Source organism: Somniosus microcephalus, chromosome 10, assembly GCF_052327205.1.
Source record: "Somniosus microcephalus isolate GS21.2 chromosome 10, FLI_Smic_1.0, whole genome shotgun sequence".
In the NCBI taxonomy this organism is placed as follows: domain Eukaryota; kingdom Metazoa; phylum Chordata; class Chondrichthyes; order Squaliformes; family Somniosidae; genus Somniosus; species Somniosus microcephalus.
In genome coordinates this window covers 150,107,272-150,126,285 of record NC_140996.1, presented here as the reverse complement: position 1 = coordinate 150,126,285, position 19,014 = coordinate 150,107,272, and the positions used below count along the sequence as shown (strand labels likewise).

The 19,014-nt window shown below is 44.9% G+C and overlaps 1 protein-coding gene across 3 annotated transcripts in view; it reads right to left on the bottom strand.

The window, feature by feature from the left end:
• Window positions 1-19,014, bottom strand: part of LOC147111760 (transmembrane protein 182-like) — a 55,794-nt gene that overhangs the window by 28,205 nt on the left and 8,575 nt on the right. For all 3 annotated transcript variants that reach the window (XM_085998964.1, XM_085998962.1, XM_085998961.1), the window contains exon 2: window positions 18,321-18,441. In XM_085998964.1, coding sequence (XP_085855090.1) covers window positions 18,321-18,441 — 121 coding nt within the window. The remainder of the gene's footprint in view (window positions 1-18,320; window positions 18,442-19,014) is intronic.

The window sequence follows — 19,014 nt, the reverse complement described above, 5'->3', positions numbered from 1 at the left end:
AGGGGGAGGGGAGGGGGAAGAAGGGGGAGCGGGGAAGGGGGAGGGAGAAGAAAGGGGAGGGGGGAAGAAGGGGGGGGAAGAAGGGGGAGGGGTGGGAGGGGGAGGGGTGGAAAAGGGGGAAGAAGGGGGGAAGGGGGAAGGGGGGAGAAGGGGAAGGGGGAGAAGGGGGAGGGGAGCGCCCCATCAGCCCGAGCCCTGCCTCCCCGAGCCCTGCCCCCCCCGAGCCCCGCCCCCCCGAGCCCCGCCCCCCCCACCTCCCCGAGCCCCGCCCCCGATATCCTGAGCCCCGCCCCCGATCTCCCGAGCCCCGCCCCCGATCTCCCGAGCCCCGCCCCCTGAGCCCCGATCTCCCGAGCCCTGCCCCCGATCTCCCGAGGCTCGCCCCCCCGATCTCCTGAGTCTCGCCCCCCCCGATCTCCTGAGGCTCCCCCCCCCGATCTCCCGAGGCTCGCCCCCCCCGATCTCCCGAGGCTCCCCCCCCCCGATCTCCCGAGGCTCCCCCCCGCCGATCTCCCGAGGCCCCCCCCGATCTCCCGAGGCCCGCCCCCCCACCCCCCCCAATCTCCCGAGGCCCGCCCCCCCCTGCGCTCCCGGGCCCCGCCCCCCCCAATCTCCCGAGGCCCGCCCCCCCCACGATCTCCCGAGCCCCGCCCCCCGCCCCCCGCCCCAGCCGGCTTCAAGAGCAGAGAGACGCCACCGCGCAACCTACCGCGTGAGGCCAGGCCGGACTTAGGTCGCGCGCGCTGACTCCTGCCCCACCCGCCTTTACTAAGATGGCGGCGGTGGTGACACTCGGCTCAGGCCCGCCCCCTCCAGCCTTCACAAAGATGGCGGCGATCGCGAGCCGCTTGTTGAGCGCGACGGGAAGTGCCTAGCTCGGACGTGGCTGGGCAACAGAGGCCCAGGCTTACAGGCCTGGAAAAACGGTGAAAGGTAGGAAAATTCTAGATGTTAGAGAAAAGATTTACAAATTAATTAACTTTTTTTAAAAACAATTTGTGTTTCAAAAGCAACTTTTTTTTTTGCTGGAAATGTAGATTTGAAAAGAAACACGCAGAAAGTGGGAAAAAGAAATGAACAGTTTGGAATCAAGATGGCGGCCACTCACCTCGGTTCAGAATGATAAGGCCCGCCCACACACGCACCAATTGGTCAACCGTCAGGTCACTGAACTGTAGGATTCGTCAATCGTCCTGTCACTCGACTGTAGGATGGCCCACCCGCACACACAATGAACCCGCCCCTGTGACGCAGCGATTGGTCGACCGTCGGGTCGCTCGACTGTACAATTGGTCAACCTTCACGTCACTCAATGCTAATGAGCGGATAATGAGCGGAATTTTGAACGTTTTTTGGATACCATCGGAACAATTTTTGTCCGACCAAAAAGTAAATATGCCTACAAGAGTCCTCTAATGATGAGCTTTCTTTTGATATAACATATATGTGTAGGTACGCTCTATAACTTTTGATTGTATAGCCGGACAGAGAGACAGAAAGACAGACAGAGAGACATACTGTTTTTTATATATAGACTAGTTGGGGGAGCCCGGCTTTGCCAGGGCTGTTTTGGGCCGGGCGGTTTAAATCAAGTGCGAGGCTTTGGGGCCTCTCTGTGTCCCTCTGTGAATCTGCTGCTGGGCAACATTTTAAAATGAGTCCCAGGCTTTTGGGCCCTGTCTGTGTCCCTCTCTCAATCTGCTGCCGGGCAACATTTCTACCTTTTAATACCTTGAAAGATGAAAGTGAAAGTACTTTTAAAAATAACATAACATTTACCAAAAACGTTTTATAAGAGATACTAACTTTTTCAAAGCTGGATGACCAGAGTAGTTTGAGCTAGAAGCAGTGAAACAATGGCTGCCACATCCCTGAGATGAAAACGATCAGTCCCGCCCACACACACACACCGATTGGCCAACCATCAGGGGACTGTACTGTAGGATTGGTCAATCGTGATGGCACAGGATTGGTCGAACCTTGATGTCAGTCAATCAATGCTAAGTAGCAGATAATGAGTTTAATTTTGAAGGTTTTTTGCATAAGGCGCGAACAATTTTCATCCAACCGAAAAGTAAATATGCTTACGACCGTCCCGGAACCGTAAGCTTTCTTCGGAGGTAACGCGCGTGTAGGTACGCTCTATAACTTTCGAGCGCATAGCCGGACAGACGCACACCCGAGGACAGAAGGAAAGACAGACAGACAGATCGATTCGTTTATATATTTATATATATATATATAAGATTGTAACAATGCACTTTCAGATTTGTAAAGATATTGTCTTACAGAACGGAATTTGGTGGGTACTATTCACCCTGGAGTGTAAATTGTCTGGTCCCAGCCAGTGCTAAAGCATCAGTAACCCATATAGAGGTACTGCAAAAATTTAAAGGGAATAAGCCACTTAAATATAAGTGTACTCAAACACGGGACGAAAAATTTTATGTTCTTTACAAAAACTATAACTATTACAAGTTTAATTCTCAGTCTTTGCAAAAACTGCATTGGGTAAAAAGCATCGGACAAAATCAACAGCAGACACAATAAATGTGGAGAGAGAAAACGGAGTCTGTGAGTAAGTGATGTAAAGGTACAGTATCCAAACCCCCTGCTTGAAGGCTGGCAAAGTGGAGGTGTAGTTACATGAGTGTCTATGAGGATGGTTATGATGCTTAACAGTACTGGGCACTGTTGCCAGATGACTGCAGTGCAGCATGCCTAGCAGGAGTTAGCAGCCTGGATCAACATTGCATGAATGACCTGGAAATAGATGCAGAAGAAGATGGCATATCTTAAGGAAGATGCCAAGTCAAGACTATGCCATTTATTAGGCAGATAGCCCAAGTATGCATATCACAAAGTGTTGCTTCTCAAGCTGTACTTCATTTATTACTGGCCCATGCCAAACTCTCATACAGCTCTTTCATTGCTGACCATGTATACCTATACTTCAACAGGACACATATTCAAATGGCAAGTTGCAATAAAAGCTTTGACTTATTCATATCTTCAAAGGGCTTCACAGATAAAAGCATTGTAATGCAACCTAACTGTATGATGGTCACTCACTGACATGCAGCTTGGGCATATGTCAGTCACTGTGTATGTACTCCAACAACTTACACAATATGAAGAGTAGTTCTATGCTTGCATGACAAGATAGCACAGAATATAAGGGAACAGACCTAAACTAAGGAAGGCCTTAAAAAAGATATTCCCAACATTCCCTTGGAGGAGGCAGTATGTAATTAGTACATACCTCAACATTAATGTGCTGACTGTGGGGGTGATTTTCACCAAATAGTTTAGGCGTTAAAGAGGTGGCCAAGATGGGGTTTGTTGTGTCGGTACCTTTCTACCTAGACACAATTTAGGACTCAGAACTCAGAGATTCAAACATGAAGTGCTTTATTGGAAGGAAAGGAAGTTCTGGAAAGTTCCGAACAAAAAGAGCTAAACTTAACCGAGAAGACCCAACCATTTATCTCCTGTGACAGCGCCACCACAGGTGGGAGGAGAACACACAATAGAACACACAATACATAACATTTCCTCCCCTCTTAAATGGAAGGTCCACATTATTCCTCAACAGGTAAGTTACTTTCAATGCACTCAACGAACCTAGGGTAGAGGTAGACTGCCTCAAACCCTGACTTTACCCTGGGGTTTATACTGCCCCAGTCTTGTGGGTAAGTCACTAAGCCTACAGATCCAAGCGTTTTGGAGGCCGCCGCTCTCTGACAGGATACCGGCGGTCATCGCTGGCTTCCACAGCAGTAGGCATTGACACAGGCCTAGATGGAGAAGGTGCCTGTGTCAGTTGAAAGTCAGGAGTTTGCACAGGTGGAACAGTCTCTTTGACTTCCTGTGTTGGAGAAGAGCACTGTGGCAAAGGATGCTGGTTTGCGGTATCATCCGGAAACAGTTCAGACCAACCAGCCGTTGGAGCCTCTGTGGCTGTCTCTGCTCCTAGCAACAGTTGATCTGTGTGTCTTCTCCAGATGACGTCCTCAGCAGTCTCAACCGTGTAAGACACAGGGCCCGTCTGCGCGATCACCGTAGCAGGAACCCAGTTCGGTCCAGTGTTGTAGTTTCGAGCTAGGACGTGCTCTCCCGGATGAAACCGTCTCTCCTTGGCTCTTTTCTCTCTCTTTTCAACTTGAGCTTGTTGTTGACGATGGACAACCTGCTCTGCCCTTGGAGGTTTGAGTAAGTCAAAACTTGTCCGCAACTGCCTCTTCATCATGAGCGAAGCGGGGTAAGCTTTGGTTGTGGCATGCGGCTCGTTCCTGTAGGACAACAGGAAGCTGTTCAGACGTTGGTGGATTGAGCCCTGACCTTGCGATGCCTTCAAGGCGTGCTTCAAAGTTTGCACAAACCTTTCTGCCTGGCCGTTAGTAGAGGGATGATAGGGCACAGACCTGATGTGTTGGACACCATTCACATGCAGGAAAGTTGCAAACTCCTGTGATACAAATTGTGGACCGTTGTCACTTACGAGTTGTTCCGGTGAGCCATAATGGCTGAACATCTCACCAAGTTTCTCAATTGTTTTCTCTGCCGTGGTAGACCGCATCACAGCGACCTCCGGCCACTTGCTACGAGCATCCACAACCACCATAAACATCTTCTCTTCGAAAGGACCGGCGAAGTCCACATGTACTCGCTGCCACACTTCTGCAGGCCAATCCCAGGGGTGTAGGGTTGCCAGCTGTGGAACATTCCGGACCCTTTGACATGGGGAACATGTTTTGGCTTTCTCCTCAATATTCCCATCGAGACCTGGCCACCAGAAGTAGCTTCTTGCCATTTCCTTCATCCGAACCATCCCACTGTGGCCTGTATGAAGTTGTTGCAGTATAGGTTCCCTCAGAGGTGGCGGAATGATGACACGGCGTCCCCAAAGAAGACAACCTGCCTGGACGGAGAGTTCATTTCTTTTTGAAACGTAAGGTTTCAAACTAGGAGAATCTCCTATCGCTCTCCCTCGAATGACATCGTCCATTACCTCAGACAGGACTGGATCGTTGCGGGTGTACCTTCGCACCTGAACTGCAGTGACAGGTGCTCCCTCCACTTGTCTAAAGTAGAAGATGTCTATCTGACGAGGCTCTGGGGGAGTAACAGGCAAGGGTAGCCTCGAGAGACCGTCTGCGTTGCCGTGCAAGTCTGATTTGCGATATTTGATGTCGTATGTGTGTCCTGACAACAGTAAAGCCCACCTTTGCATCCTGCTTGCAGCGAGAGATGGAATTCCGGTGTGGGGCCCGAAGATTGAAGTCAATGGACGGTGGTCCGTCAGGAGTGTGAACCTTCTCCCAAACAGGTACTGATGAAATTTTCGAATTCCAAAAACGATTCCCAAGGCCTCGCGCTCGATCTGCGCATAGTTACTCTTGGCCTTGTTCAAGGTGCGTGATGCGAAGGCGATAGGTTTCTCTTCACCCGAAGGCATGATGTGGGATATGACTGCTCCCACACCATATGGTGATGCATCACATGCTAGCTGCATGGGTAGCTTTGGGTCGAAGTGTCAGGGCCTCCGATTTCAGCAATGCTTTCTTTGCTTGGGCGAAAGCTTCGTTGCACAGTTCAGTCCATTTCCATGTTTTGCCTTGACATAGCAACTGATGTAACGGCTTCAGCAATGTTGCTAAGTCTGGAATAAACTTCCCATAGTAGTTAAGTAGCCCCAGAAATGAACGTAACTGGTTCACATTCTGGGGTGCTGGGGCCTCCACGATCGCCTTGACCTTTGACGGCGCCTTATGCAGGCCAGTAGCGTCAATCACATGCCCCAGGTACTCAACTGAAGACTGAAAGAATTCACATTTGTCTTTACGAACTCTGAGTCCGTACTCTTTCAGTCATTGTAGTGTCGCATCCAAGTTCAGAAGATGATCCTCCTCATTTGCCCCAGTGACAAGGATGTCGTCCAGGTAGCACTGGACTCCTGGCAGTCCACTCAAAATCTGATCCATTGCCCTTTGGAATAGAGCAGGGGCTGACGTAATTCCAAACGGAAGGCGGCAGTACCTGTATAGCCCCTTATGTGTCACAATTGTCAGCAGCTCCTTTGATTTGTCACGACATGCATTTGTAGATAAGCCTGGCGTAAGTCTATTTTGCTGAACTTTTGCCCTCTGGCCAGGCCCGTAAAAAGATCAATGAGGGGAAGAGGGTACTGTTCCGCAGACAGCACCAGGTTAATAGTCACTTTAAAATCCCCGCAGATTCGAACAGATCCATCCATTTTCAGGACAGGACAATGGGTGTGGCCCATTTGCTCATGCTCACAGGCTCCAGGACTCCATTCTCAACTAAGGCCTCCAAGTTAACCTCAACTTTTGGCCTAATTGCATAGGGTACAGGTCGGGCTTTGTGAAACTTCGGCTTGCTGTCAGGTTTAATGTCCAGTCTCACGCTGATCTTTTTCATGCTCCCAAGTTACCCATTGAAGAGTTCTGCATGTTTGTTTAACACTGCAGTCAGACCTGACTCCCCTTTTGACATCATGCGGACTGCAGGCCAGTCCAGCGTGATTTTCTCTAGCCACGCACGTCCCAGTAGCGATGGGTAATTTCCCTTTACCACATATAGTGGCAGTTTTGCAGTCTGTCCGTTCAATTTAACTGTCACCTCAATGGCGCCTCTCATGGCCACAGGTTCGCCGGTATACGTCTTTAGCACAATGTTTGTTGGCTGAAGGGTAAGATGCTTTAGCATTTTGTTGTAGACGGTGTCTGAAACAAGGGACACAGCCGCGCCTGTGTCCACCTCCATCCGCACTGATTGTCCCTCCACCAGTGGTGACACCCAGTAGCCATTTGAATCACCTGCAACCGTCAGTATGTGCACCTCTTCCTCCTCAGAGGTCTCGCTCCCCTCTGTTTTGCTCGTTCCATCATACTGCATTGAATGAACACTCTTTTTCCTCTCTTGTCCAAATACAGACATTTTGCTTCCATGCTTCCCAGCTCTGTCTGTTCTTTTTTTACCTCTACAGGCACGTTCAATGTGACCCTTTTTGCCACAATTTCGGCATTCCAGCTCCGTACACCAGCAGTCATTAGCGTGATGGTCCGTTTTCCCACAACGGTAACATGTGCCGTTCCGCGCACCTTTAGGCCCAGACGACACCTTGTGAACTCTCCCTGTTGAACTCAACTGGCGAGCCTCCTTTTCCGCCATCTCCATGGAGACACTAACTTCAATGGCCTTTTCAAGAGTAAGGTTGTCCTCAGTAAGAAGGCGCATCTGTGTGGCTGCATTTTGCAGACCACACACACGAGTCTGTCTCTAATGGTGTCCTTCAGCACCTCCTTGAACTCGCAGTGTTCTGACACCCTTTTTAAAACAGCAATAAACATCGTCACTGATTCCCCCTCCTCTTGATTCCGTTTGTGAAATCTAAATCTCTCAGCAATAACCAGAGGTTTTGGTGAAAAATGTGCTCCAAGAATTTCCACTAGTTGCTTATATGTTTTAGTTCCTGGCTTATCTGGCTGTACGAGGCTGCAAAGTAAATTGAATGTCTTCGGCCCGATTACACTCAAAAAGGTAGGCATGACCTTTTCATTTGCCACCGCATTCGCCAATACAAAATAGTCAAAACGTTCCGTATGTGCTCCATTGCTCCACATTTTCATCAAAATCACCGATGTTTCCTAATATAGTAGTGTGGTGATTATTCCTTGATTAGTAAAAGTATTGTGATTCGTTGTTTGTTAACTGCCTTGGGATATGTGTTGTAATCTCATTGGTAGTTGATGATCACATGATGTGTAGTGGCTACCTTAAATTCAGTCCTTTTCTAGCTTTAGTGGGGACTGGATGTGGAAAGATATGCTGCTGATTTTAAAGTTAATAAAGCCTAACTTTGGAAGGCAAATCTATTTTTTATCTCAATTTATTAACTTTATGTTAGAATGGAGCGATATCTTCAACCAGAACGATTCAAGGCTGACCCCAATTCTGCTGGAGTGGATGATAAATGGAAACATTGGTATTGTACATTTAAAAACTTTTTGGGCGTGTTGGATCAAGAGGCTCTAAATAAGCTGAATATGCTGATCAACTACATTGACCCGGATGTATATAAATATATTTTGCACTGTAAAACTTATGAAGAGGCTACTTCTACATTGGAAAAGATTTTTGTTAAACCAAAGAATGAGGTATTTGCACGTCATCTTCTATCTGCCCGTAGGCAGCAGGTGGGAGAATCTTTGGATACTTATTTACAAGCACTTCGGTGCCTTAGTGTTGACTGTAATTATAAGGCTGTGACGGCTGAAGAATATAAGGACGAATCGGTACGGGATGCTTTTATTAATGGATTACTGTCTAGATCAATTCATCAGCGGTTGTTAGAAAATAAGACTCTGGATCTTAAAAGTGCTTTTGAGCAAGCTTCTACATTGGATATGGCTCAGAGAAGTTCGGATTCTTATGCTCTTTTTAATCGGCCTGCGACTATGGTTTTGGCAGTTTCGGATGAAAAGGAATTATGTGGACTTAATGGGAGTGGTTTACTAGATTTTGAAACAGTTTCTACTTCGGCGGCCGTTGCCTCTAGGATTCAGAAGTGTTATTTTTGTGGGAATATCCGGCACCCTCGTCTGAAGTGTCCTGCTCGGGAGGCTGTGTGTAGTAAATGCGGCAAGAGAGGTCATTATGCACGTGTGTGCAAATCATCAGGTTCAATTACCTTCCCTTCTCCTGGTGTGGGAGGGTCTTCCTCCACTACCTCTTCTGTGACTATTCAGCCTTTAGATAGGGCGTTTATTGCATCAATTTCTGCTGCATTTGCTCATGGCCTAAACAAAGCTATAGTTACGGCTCAAGTTAATGGGTTGGAAGTGAAGGCCCTTATAGATACGGGCAGTACTGAGAGTTTTATAAGTCTTCAGTTTGCGAAGGAGAAGCATTTGAAAATTTCGCCTGTTACGTATCAGGTGTGTATGGCTCAGACGACCCTTACTTCACAAATAGCTGGTTGTTGCTTTGTGAAAATGGTTCTTCTAGGTAATACGTATACTGATATACGCCTATCTGTTTTACCTAATCTCTGTGCGGATATTTTGATTGGACATGATGTGCTTCAGTTACACGAGTCTCTTAGTCTTTCATTTGGAGGGACTAAGCCACCTTTATCTATTTGTGGATTAACCTCTTTATCTATTCCTCCATTATCACTTTTTTCCAATTTGATGTCGGATTGTAAGCCAATTGCTACCAAGTCAAGAAGATATAGTAGTCAGGATAGAGAATTTATTAATTCTGAAGTTCAACGTCTCTTATTGGAAGGAATCATTGAACCTAGTTGTTCGCCTTGGCGAACACGGGTAGTTGTCACAACTAACGAGAGACACAAGAAACGAATGGTGATAGACTATTCCCAAACTATTAATAGGTATACTTGATTAGATGCGTACCCTTTGCCTAAGATTGATGAGCTTATCAATAAAGTATCTCAGTATAAAGTTTTTAGCACTATTGACTTAGTGCTCATCATCAGATTCCTATTGTTAAGAAGGATCAACCATATACGGCCTTTGAGGCTGGTGGAAAGCTGTATCAGTTTTGCCGAATACCATTTGGTGTTACTAATGGTGTTGCTTGTTTTCAACGGGCAATGGATGCTTTTATAAGTGATAACTCCCTCTCTGACACCTTTTCATACTTAGATGACATCACAGTGTGTGGCAAATCAAGGGTGGAGCATGATTCTAATTTAAAAAGATTCCTTCAAGCTGCGGAAAAAGTTGGTTTAACTTTTAACAAAGAGAAATGTGTCTTTTCGACTACTGAGGTAAATCTATTGGGGTATATTATTTCGGGAAATAAGATTAAACCAGATCCAGAACGTCTGCGACCATTGATCGATTTACCTTGTCCTACTAATTCTAAGGCTTTGCAACGAGTTGTTGGACTGTTTTCTTATTATTCTAATTGGATTGCAAATTTTTCACGGAAGATCCGGCCTCTTATTCGGGTTACGACATATCCTCTATCATGGGAGGCCAGGACATGTTTTGAGAATTTTAAAAAGGATATTTTAGGAGCAGTTGTGCATTCCATTGATGAGCAGGTTCCCTTTGTGATTGAGACGGATGCTTCGGATTTTGCAATTGGGGCTACTTTGAACCAAAATGGAAGACCTGTGGCCTTTTTCTCACGTACTTTGAATAATAGTGAAAAAAGACATTCCTCAATAGAAAAAGAGGCATACGCAATAGTAGAAGCATTGCGTAAATGGAGACATTATTTATCGGGGCGACATTTCACGTTGGTAACTGACCAAAAATCTCTGTCCTTTATGTTTGATGTTAAACATTTTGGAAAGATTAACAATGATAAAATAATGAGATGGAGGATTGAGTTGGCATGTTACCATTTTGACATAGTTTATCGTCCGGGGAAGGATAATGTTGCTGCTGATGCACTGTCGAGGGCTTATTGTTCTGTGATTCACGGAGATACGCTTATTAATCTTCACAATGCCTTATGTCATCCTGGGGTTACGAGGATGATGCACTTTGTACGCAGTAAGAACTTGCCTTTTTCAGTTGAAGACGTCAAGCGGATGACTTCATCATGTTCTATCTGTGCTCGGTGTAAACCGAATTTCTTTAAGCCTCAACGAGCTCATCTTATAAAGGCTACTTCTCCTTTTGAACGTTTGAGTGTTGATTTTAAGGGACCTCTTCCTTCAACTAATCAAAACCGATATATATTTACTGTTGTGGATGAGTTTTCAAGGTTCCCTTTTGCTTTTCCTTGTGCAGATGTATTAGCTGCTACAGTTATTAAATGTTTGACTCAACTTTTTGTCATCTTTGGGATGCCTGCATATATCCATTCGGATCAGGGAAGTTCTTTCATGTCTTCCCAGTTGAAGGAATACCTTCAGAGTCGGGGAATTTCTACTAGTCGAACTACCCCGTATAATCTCCAGGGTAATGGACAGTGCGAACGATACAATGGGGTGATCTGGAAGGCAGTTATGTTGGCGTTGACATCCCGGAACCTTAAGAATACACAGTGGGAAATGGTACTGCCTGATGCCCTGCATTCCATTAGATCATTGCTTTCAACGGCTACTAATGTGACCCCCCATGAAAGGCTCTTTAACTATCCGCGGAGATCTACTACGGGATATTCGGTACCTTCATGGCTTACTATGCAGGGACCTGTGTTGCTTCGACGCCATGTTAGATTGTCAAAATATGACCCCTTGGTGGAGGAGGTGGAGCTGTTGGAGGCAAATTCCCAATATGCTCATATTCGATTCCAAGATGGGAAAGAAAGTACTGTTTCAATTAAAGACTTGGCTCCTTGTGGGGGCCAGCCCTCTTCTGAGGATAATAATAATGGTCATGATTCGGATAATGTGGATGCTGTTACAGATACTACGAATATTTCCAATCCGTTTGCAGATAATCATACTTCTATTAGTCAGCCTTTGATAGATGTTTATGACCGTCCCAGTTCATCTTCTGATGGGATTTCTAATCCGGAAACCGTTGAGGATCGGGATATGGATAGCCTTCCTGTTGAAGATACTTCTGTGCCTTCTGGCGTGGGAGGGCAAGGAATTTCACCAAAGTTAAGAAGGTCGACACGAACAAGATATCCGGTCGACCGATTGAAAATGGACTTTTAAATTGATAGTAATGTTTTAAAAATTGTTGAAATATTATAGTATATTGTTTTAGTTGAGAGATACTTAATACTTATGCGTAATGTTATTATTTGTTGTTGTTCCTTTAGTATTGTGTTATGTAAATAGTTTTATTCTCGTGCATAGTTTAGTTGTAAATAATTAATTGTAAATTGTAAAAGTTATTAGGTTAGAGTATATTTTAAAGGAAGGGTGAATGTGGTGATTATTCCTTGATTAGTAAAAGTATTGTGATTCGTTGTTTGTTAACTGCCTTGGGATATGTGTTGTAATCTCATTGGTAGTTGATGATCACATGATGTGTAGTGGCTACCTTAAATTCAGTCCTTTTCTAGCTTTAGTTGGGACTGGATGTAGAAAGATATGCTGCCGATTTTAAAGTTAATAAAGCCTAACTTTGGAAGGCAAATCTATTCTTTATCTCAAGTAGCCATCTCACGTTTCAAATTAAAATTTCTGTTTACTCACTGCCGTAATGTTACTGTGATGCTGCAATCTCTGTTCCGAGTGTTTTGTAGTCGAAAACAAGAAAGTTCCCACAACGCAGATTCATCCGATCCTCGTCGCCACTTGTTGTGTCGGTACCTTTCTACCTAGACACAATTTAGGACTCAGAACTCAGAGATTCAAACATGAAGTGCTTTATTGGAAGGAAAGGAAGTTCTGGAAAGTTCCGAACAAAGAGAGCTAAACTTAACCGAGAAGACCCAACCATTTATCTCCTGTGACAGCGCCACCACAGGTGGGAGAACACACAATACATAACAGGGTCTTAAACTGTAACGCTGGTTTAGCCTGCATTTAGCAAAAGGTGCCACCTTGGTAAAGGAGTTTTCTGGTTATCACTTCCAGGCAAGTTCAAATTATGGTAATCCGGAATTAGGTCCAAAATTATGTGCTAAATCCAGCCTTTCAAAGAGGCTAGTCTTATTAGTACTGCACCCATTTAGTGCCTGTTTTCACCCTTTGACCAAAATAACCTCCTAGGGGGGGAAAATTCAGTTGGTTTGCGCCTCCCGTTAGCGCCTTAAGAGGGCGCAAAGCAACTAGTGCCCATGCGTGACAATGTTTACTCCGCTCACAAAATTAACTAGACATTGTGTGGCGGCGCTAAACACTACCGCCACGATCTCCTGCGCCATCAGATCATGAGGTCAGTCGAGTGTGCAATGCCCCAGTAGCACCCCAGACCGCATATTGAGTGGCGCCCCCTGCCTTACCGCCTGCCGCTAACAACGACAGGTTGAGGGGAGCGTTTTGCATCAGGAAGGGGCTGGGGGAGCGCTATTTAAAGGCGACCGCTTCCTGGCTTTTTTTGTTGGTGACATTTTGCACCATGCATTCTGAGAGAGAGAGAGAGAGAGAGAGTCTTCTGGAGAGATTCAACACTGTGTGAAGGAGTTTTGGGTACTGAGCAGCACTTTGCAGGTTCATTTTGATTTGCCCTTCCTTGTATCGATTTAGAAGAGACTGTGGGTGCTGCACTCTGAGCTCTTTCCCTGGGTCTCTCCATTGTTCTTTCCAGCAGATTTGACATACAGGTTTCTCCAGGCCGAGGTTCAAGGCTTCAATGAGCAGAATGTGGATGGAGAGCAAGATCAACCCTCCCCGTTAAGAACTGGCCGGCGCCATTGTGCCTGTGTTCCATTGCTGACTGACATCACATGAGCTCCGCCAGCACTCTGAGGTAGCGCCTCACTCCTCGGCCTTTGCATCTTAAGACAGGTGTGAAGCGCCTGATTTAGCGCTCCAATCACCTCCAGGGGCGATAAAAGCCAATTTTGCAGTCAGAGGCGATAATTAGCGCCAGGCGCTAATCTTTGCGCCCGGCCGATAATCGCGCCCCAAATGGGGCGATACTGAATTTTTCCCCCGTGGTCTTTAGTTTTGTGGTCAGCCTAAATAATATCTGTCGGCAAGTGCCCAAAATGAATAACATCTTTTATTTGGAGCTTTCCCATTTGCAGGCCCGCATCAGTTTAAAAGCATCAATTTTTGATTCTGTACAATTATTAACAAGCTATTAGGGATGTCTATTCAAAGTTATTCTAGATACAGAACGCCCCAATTTTCTGATGGGTTGTAGAAATCTGGTCAGAATATATGTTTCTTCGAAGTGATAGACGGTAGGTCCCAAGACACGTAGCTCAGGGTATCCACCTGGAGATGACAACGAATCTCAATATCCAGGGCACTATGTATTGTACCTGGTGCCAGAAAAAGTTAAAATATCTTCCTAGGTTAGCCAAGGTAGTAGTTCCCCATATAACCTTATATTAATGGACCGTATTTTCTGATCGCAGGCCTCCCACGGGCGGAGGCCTGCGATCTGGACAATCTATGCCCTTACTTGAGGGCTCCCAGGACGCACACGCTTCCGTTCCTGGGCCTCTCCAAACTGCTGGTGCGCAGGGCACACGTATCCCAGAGGCGCATGTAGTTTGCAGCATGCCTGGGATCACGTGGGCCATGGGGAGCCAATCAAAGAAGGGAATCTCCCTTCGTACAGTTGACAGGAAGACCTGTCAAATATATGAATGGAGATCACCCCAAAAACATAGTACTGTAAAACTTTAAATAATTTTTTTTTTATCACATTTTTAAAATGACTTGAAATTACAATAAATTAAGTATTTTAAACAAAAATATAAAGTTTTTTACAGGGCTAAAAATAGACTTACCTTTTTTAAAAGTATTTTTAAATGATAAATCAGTGAAAACATTGTTTTTTTTACTTTGTTCAACTCTTATCCTGGTAAAAGCAAGCCTTATGTCTGCTTTTACCAGGCATAAGAATTGTAAGGGTTTTCTGCGGGCGGAGGGTCTCCTAAAAGCGGAACTATCTGCCCGCAGAGGCCCTTCTCCAGGGCAGCCGGAGGATCTGTCAAGAGCATTCTTGACAGATCGGAAATGCCGGTTTTCAGCGCATGCACAGTGCATGTCTGAAACTGGCATTTCCGATGTCCTTACGGGTGGGTACACAGTGCGTACACACCCGTAGGGATTGGAATATCTGGGCCAATACTATGTACTAAGTTGCATGGCATTTAGAGTTGCTTTCCCCTCACACAGTCTTACAGTATTTTAAATGCTAATTATGAATGCTAAATATGCACCAGGGCACATTTCATAGCAGCAGTCTTCCAATGTAAGTGTTCCTTCATTCATAACTGTAACTACATTTCCCCCATACGAATCCTCACATGTAATGTAGCTACATAATCAGTGTACATGTAATCACACCCATTATAGGCTCTGTGGTGTTACATATATCTCTTACTGACATTTTAAATTTGTCCACAATTTTACTCTGCTTGCAGGAGAAGACAGCACATAAGAGGAAGAGAACCTACACCCGAGAACAGTCCCATTGTATGTCTTCTTATCCCATTTGAGGAGGCAGCTCTGGGCAATACTGGGAAAAGAGGCAATAAATGAGAAAGTAGGGAGGTATGGCCGCAGCTCATAGTTATATTAGGCTCCTCCTGCTTTTCTTCTCAGTCTATTCACTCTCTCACTGGCACTAAAGCCCAAAACATGTCACTCATTCTTCTGAAAGCCAAAACTGAAGGGTCTCATAAGGACAACATTATTATAACATATGTTTCTCTTCTCTTTTTTTGTGCCAGAATAAGAACAGTAAGTAAGTGCCTAATGACACTGAGCAACGCAACACCTCACAGTATGCAATGTCACTCAACTAACTTTCCAAATTCAGGTACCTCTATTCTACGAGATTTCAGAACTGAGGTAGAGGAAGGTGTTCTAGTTTGATACACAGAGCATGAGTGAGCTGAAGCAGGTGATGGTAACAGAGAAGGCACAGGAACCTGCTATCCAGAAGGCCAGTTCATATCCTTTCTCAGCTGATCAGACCACAGATTCAGATCTCAGAAGACCTGTTTTTAAAAGGAAGAAAATTGCTGAGCCTTATAGATTGCTGCGATCATAGATTATGCCAAGCAGCCAGAAACAGATGAAGGATGGTCTAGCGAAGTTCACTATTTGCATCTGTACTGTGTTAATGCAAGGAATTGAAAAATTGAGATCCACTATGGAGCATGTGACAACTCCATCTGAGCCCCCTCCCCAGCCTCTATGGCAGAGAACTGAAGACCAGTTACAACATCGCTCGTGAATGTGCAAACTGTTGTCTTAGAGGCCTTGGACTCCAGTGTGCAACAAGCTCCCTTCTCCACCTTGGACAAGCTTGGGGATCATGTGGAAAGAGCCATTGATAGAAACTTCAAAAATGTCATTGCTGCCATCAGATTTGCTTTATGCGTATCAGTGGGAGTATTAAAATAGTGTCCAATAGTAAATAAAATGGGTAGAGAAGATGATGCTGTATCTCAAGATACCAACACATTTAGACCCTCCTACCCGATGATTGCACATGTGCATTAAAACAGGTAGGGCCAGACTACCATTTAGCAGTGAAAGTGACAGACCCTTTAGCTGAGCCATCTTAGGGGGTCGAGAGACAATCCCAAGAGCAATCCCATGGACACAGAGCAACCAGCCACCTCACATACTCTTGATACTGAGGAGTATATAAAAGAAGCTGTAGATTAGGTTACAGAGCATATCAGACACACGCTATTACCAAGGGAAAACAGCAGCGTGTGAAACAGTCATCAGACACACACATCAAAATGTGGTTGCACTGAAGTTGTACTGAGACCAGTTGTGCTGGTGTTGCATAATGTGACAGGTATAGTGGCTCAAGGCAATTTAAGTGAAAGCATCTTTGTTGAGGGGAAGGTGAGGATGTAGGGAGGGCTGTTTATGCAATGGGTGAATGGGTACTTAACTCATCAGAGAGAGCCTGGCACACAGCTGTAGCAAAGGTGCTTCTGCAGCTGCATCTTCAGCCTCTTTCATCTCCTGTAGGTCCTTGCTGCTGTTTAGTGCCTTTCTCCTCCGAGTGCTCCACATTGATGATTCATTAGATGCAAAAGTTATGTAACATTTAGCAGATTATAAAGATGTGGGCAACTTTGATTGTGCTGTATTGTAGGACACCCCTGATCCATCTAGATGTCTGAATCTCTGTTTAACATATCTGTAGTGTGTTTTATGCTGATGCCTGTAGTTGCATGTTGTGGAAGTACCATGAGCAGTACCCTTTCATGCTGTGCTGGTTGCCCATGGTGAAAGAAGTGATGGTAGTAACTTTAGAAAACAATTCATCAGATACTAGCTTGATACACCTGTATACTGTAGTGATATTGTCGATAACCATGTGGCAGTCTGAATGAGGCTAAGGCGTAAACTTCAAGGCTTAAGTTACCTTGACAGCCACTGGCAGTGTAGGTTAGCATTACAGCATGTGGAATAGCTCTGTCATAACCTCCCTGATGAATCTTCGCCTACGCATACACTGTTCCTCAGACAGGTCCAGGTAAGTCTGCCTTTGTCTGTATGTGCAGTTTGCAGAATAACAGTACCCTCTGATACAATCTCATGTGCCTGGCATCCCTCCATCCTCTGCTGCTTCCTTTAAACAGATATACAGAGAGGTTCCCACAGGGCACCCATTGTTCCATTTTGTAGGTGAAAAACAGAAAGAGGATGGCTGCTACCTGGGAAGTGGCCTTGTCACTTGGAGTGAATGTTGAGACATTACTTAACCTCGAGCAATGGGTGTTTGGTTGACAGGAATGGTTTGGTCATTTTAGGACGGCTTTGTGGCATTGGTGGTGGTGTGGGGGATGTTGGTACAGCATCAGGGAGCCAGATGGGTGCACTGGTGCAACTCAAGTAAATTGGGCCATTAAGAGGCCATCCCGGGCCTCCCAGGTAGTAATGTGCCATCTCCACCTCAGGTTCCTCCTCCTCCTCCTCGTGTTCCATTTGTTCCTCCTCTGAAGAGGCTGTGTGCTCTGCGCCTTGCTCCTCCTGCAGCTCCAATCCTCACTGCTGCGCTATGTTGTGCAGAATGTGGCGATGATTCTGGAGACTCTGGCTGGTGCATACTGAATGGCTCCTCTAGATCTGTCAAGGCATCTGAAGCGCAGCTTCAGCATGCCGATTGCTTGCTCCATGAAACATCTGGTGGACATGTTGCTTTCATTATAGTGCTCCTCAGTGTCATTGCTTAGCCTCCTCAATGGTGTCATCAGCCATGTCTTCAGTAGAATAGCCCTTGTCTCCAAGCAGCTAGCCGGTAAGTCTGTTTGGAGGTGTGAAGAGCTGAGGGAGAGTGGACTGGCGCAGGACGAAAGAGTCATGACAGTTCCCAGGGAATCTGGCACATACATGCATGTTGATCTTTTTTTTGGTTCTTGTGTGGCACCTTATCAAATGCCTTCTGAAAATCCAAATATATTACATTCTCTGGTTCCGTCTTATCAACCTGCTAGTTATAACCTCAAAATAATTCTAATAAATCTGTCAAACATGATTTCCCTTTCATAAAACCGTGCTGACTCTGCCTAATCATATTGTGATTTTCCAAGTGCCCTGTTACCACATCCTTAATAATGGATTCTCGCATTTTCCCTGCTACTGATATCAGGCTATCTGGCCTGTTACGCTTAGTTTTAAAAATTACTAAGGCTGCAACTAAAATTTAGAAAGCCCTCACGTTATTTTTTTATTTTCTAAATTAAAAGATTATTTTACTCACTGAACCAGAATTTCCAGATGTTGTCATCGACCACTGCTTCATTAAACCAGCATCTCCAGAAAAAGCCCTCATGATGAAAAGTGGCCCCAGCTTTATGGGGAGATATAATGATATCTCCCTTCTAAACACAAAAGGGAATGTTTAGTCATTTCATCACTTGCAGCATTCTAATTTACAAAAATAAATTACTTATAATATCATCTTTATTGTGTTACAATTTTACTCTCTCAGGTTTCTGCTGATTTTTTCAGTTAAATTGACTGAATACAAAAGCTACTAAAATCAATTTTACCATGACAAAAACTTTTCAAATATATTTTGCACCACTTTCTACTAAAGTGGAATATTTCATCGATATGTTTTATATGAAATTATGTTTGAATTCATGAATTGTATTAAAGCATCTATAATATATTAAAATTAACTAGTGGTCACAATATTCCATTTAAAAACCATTGGTGCCAAGGCCCTAAGCTCTTGAATTCCCTCCCTAAACCTCTCTACCTGTCAAGGAAGACCTGTCAAGACTTATAAATACTACAGCCCCAAAATAGCAGTAAACCTTCAAATAATTTTTTTTTTAAATCACACTTTTTAAATAAACTATAAATTACATTAAATAACTATTTTAAACAATAATTTAAATTTTTGAAAAAATAATTTTATATTCTAACGGGGCTAAAAATAAACTTAC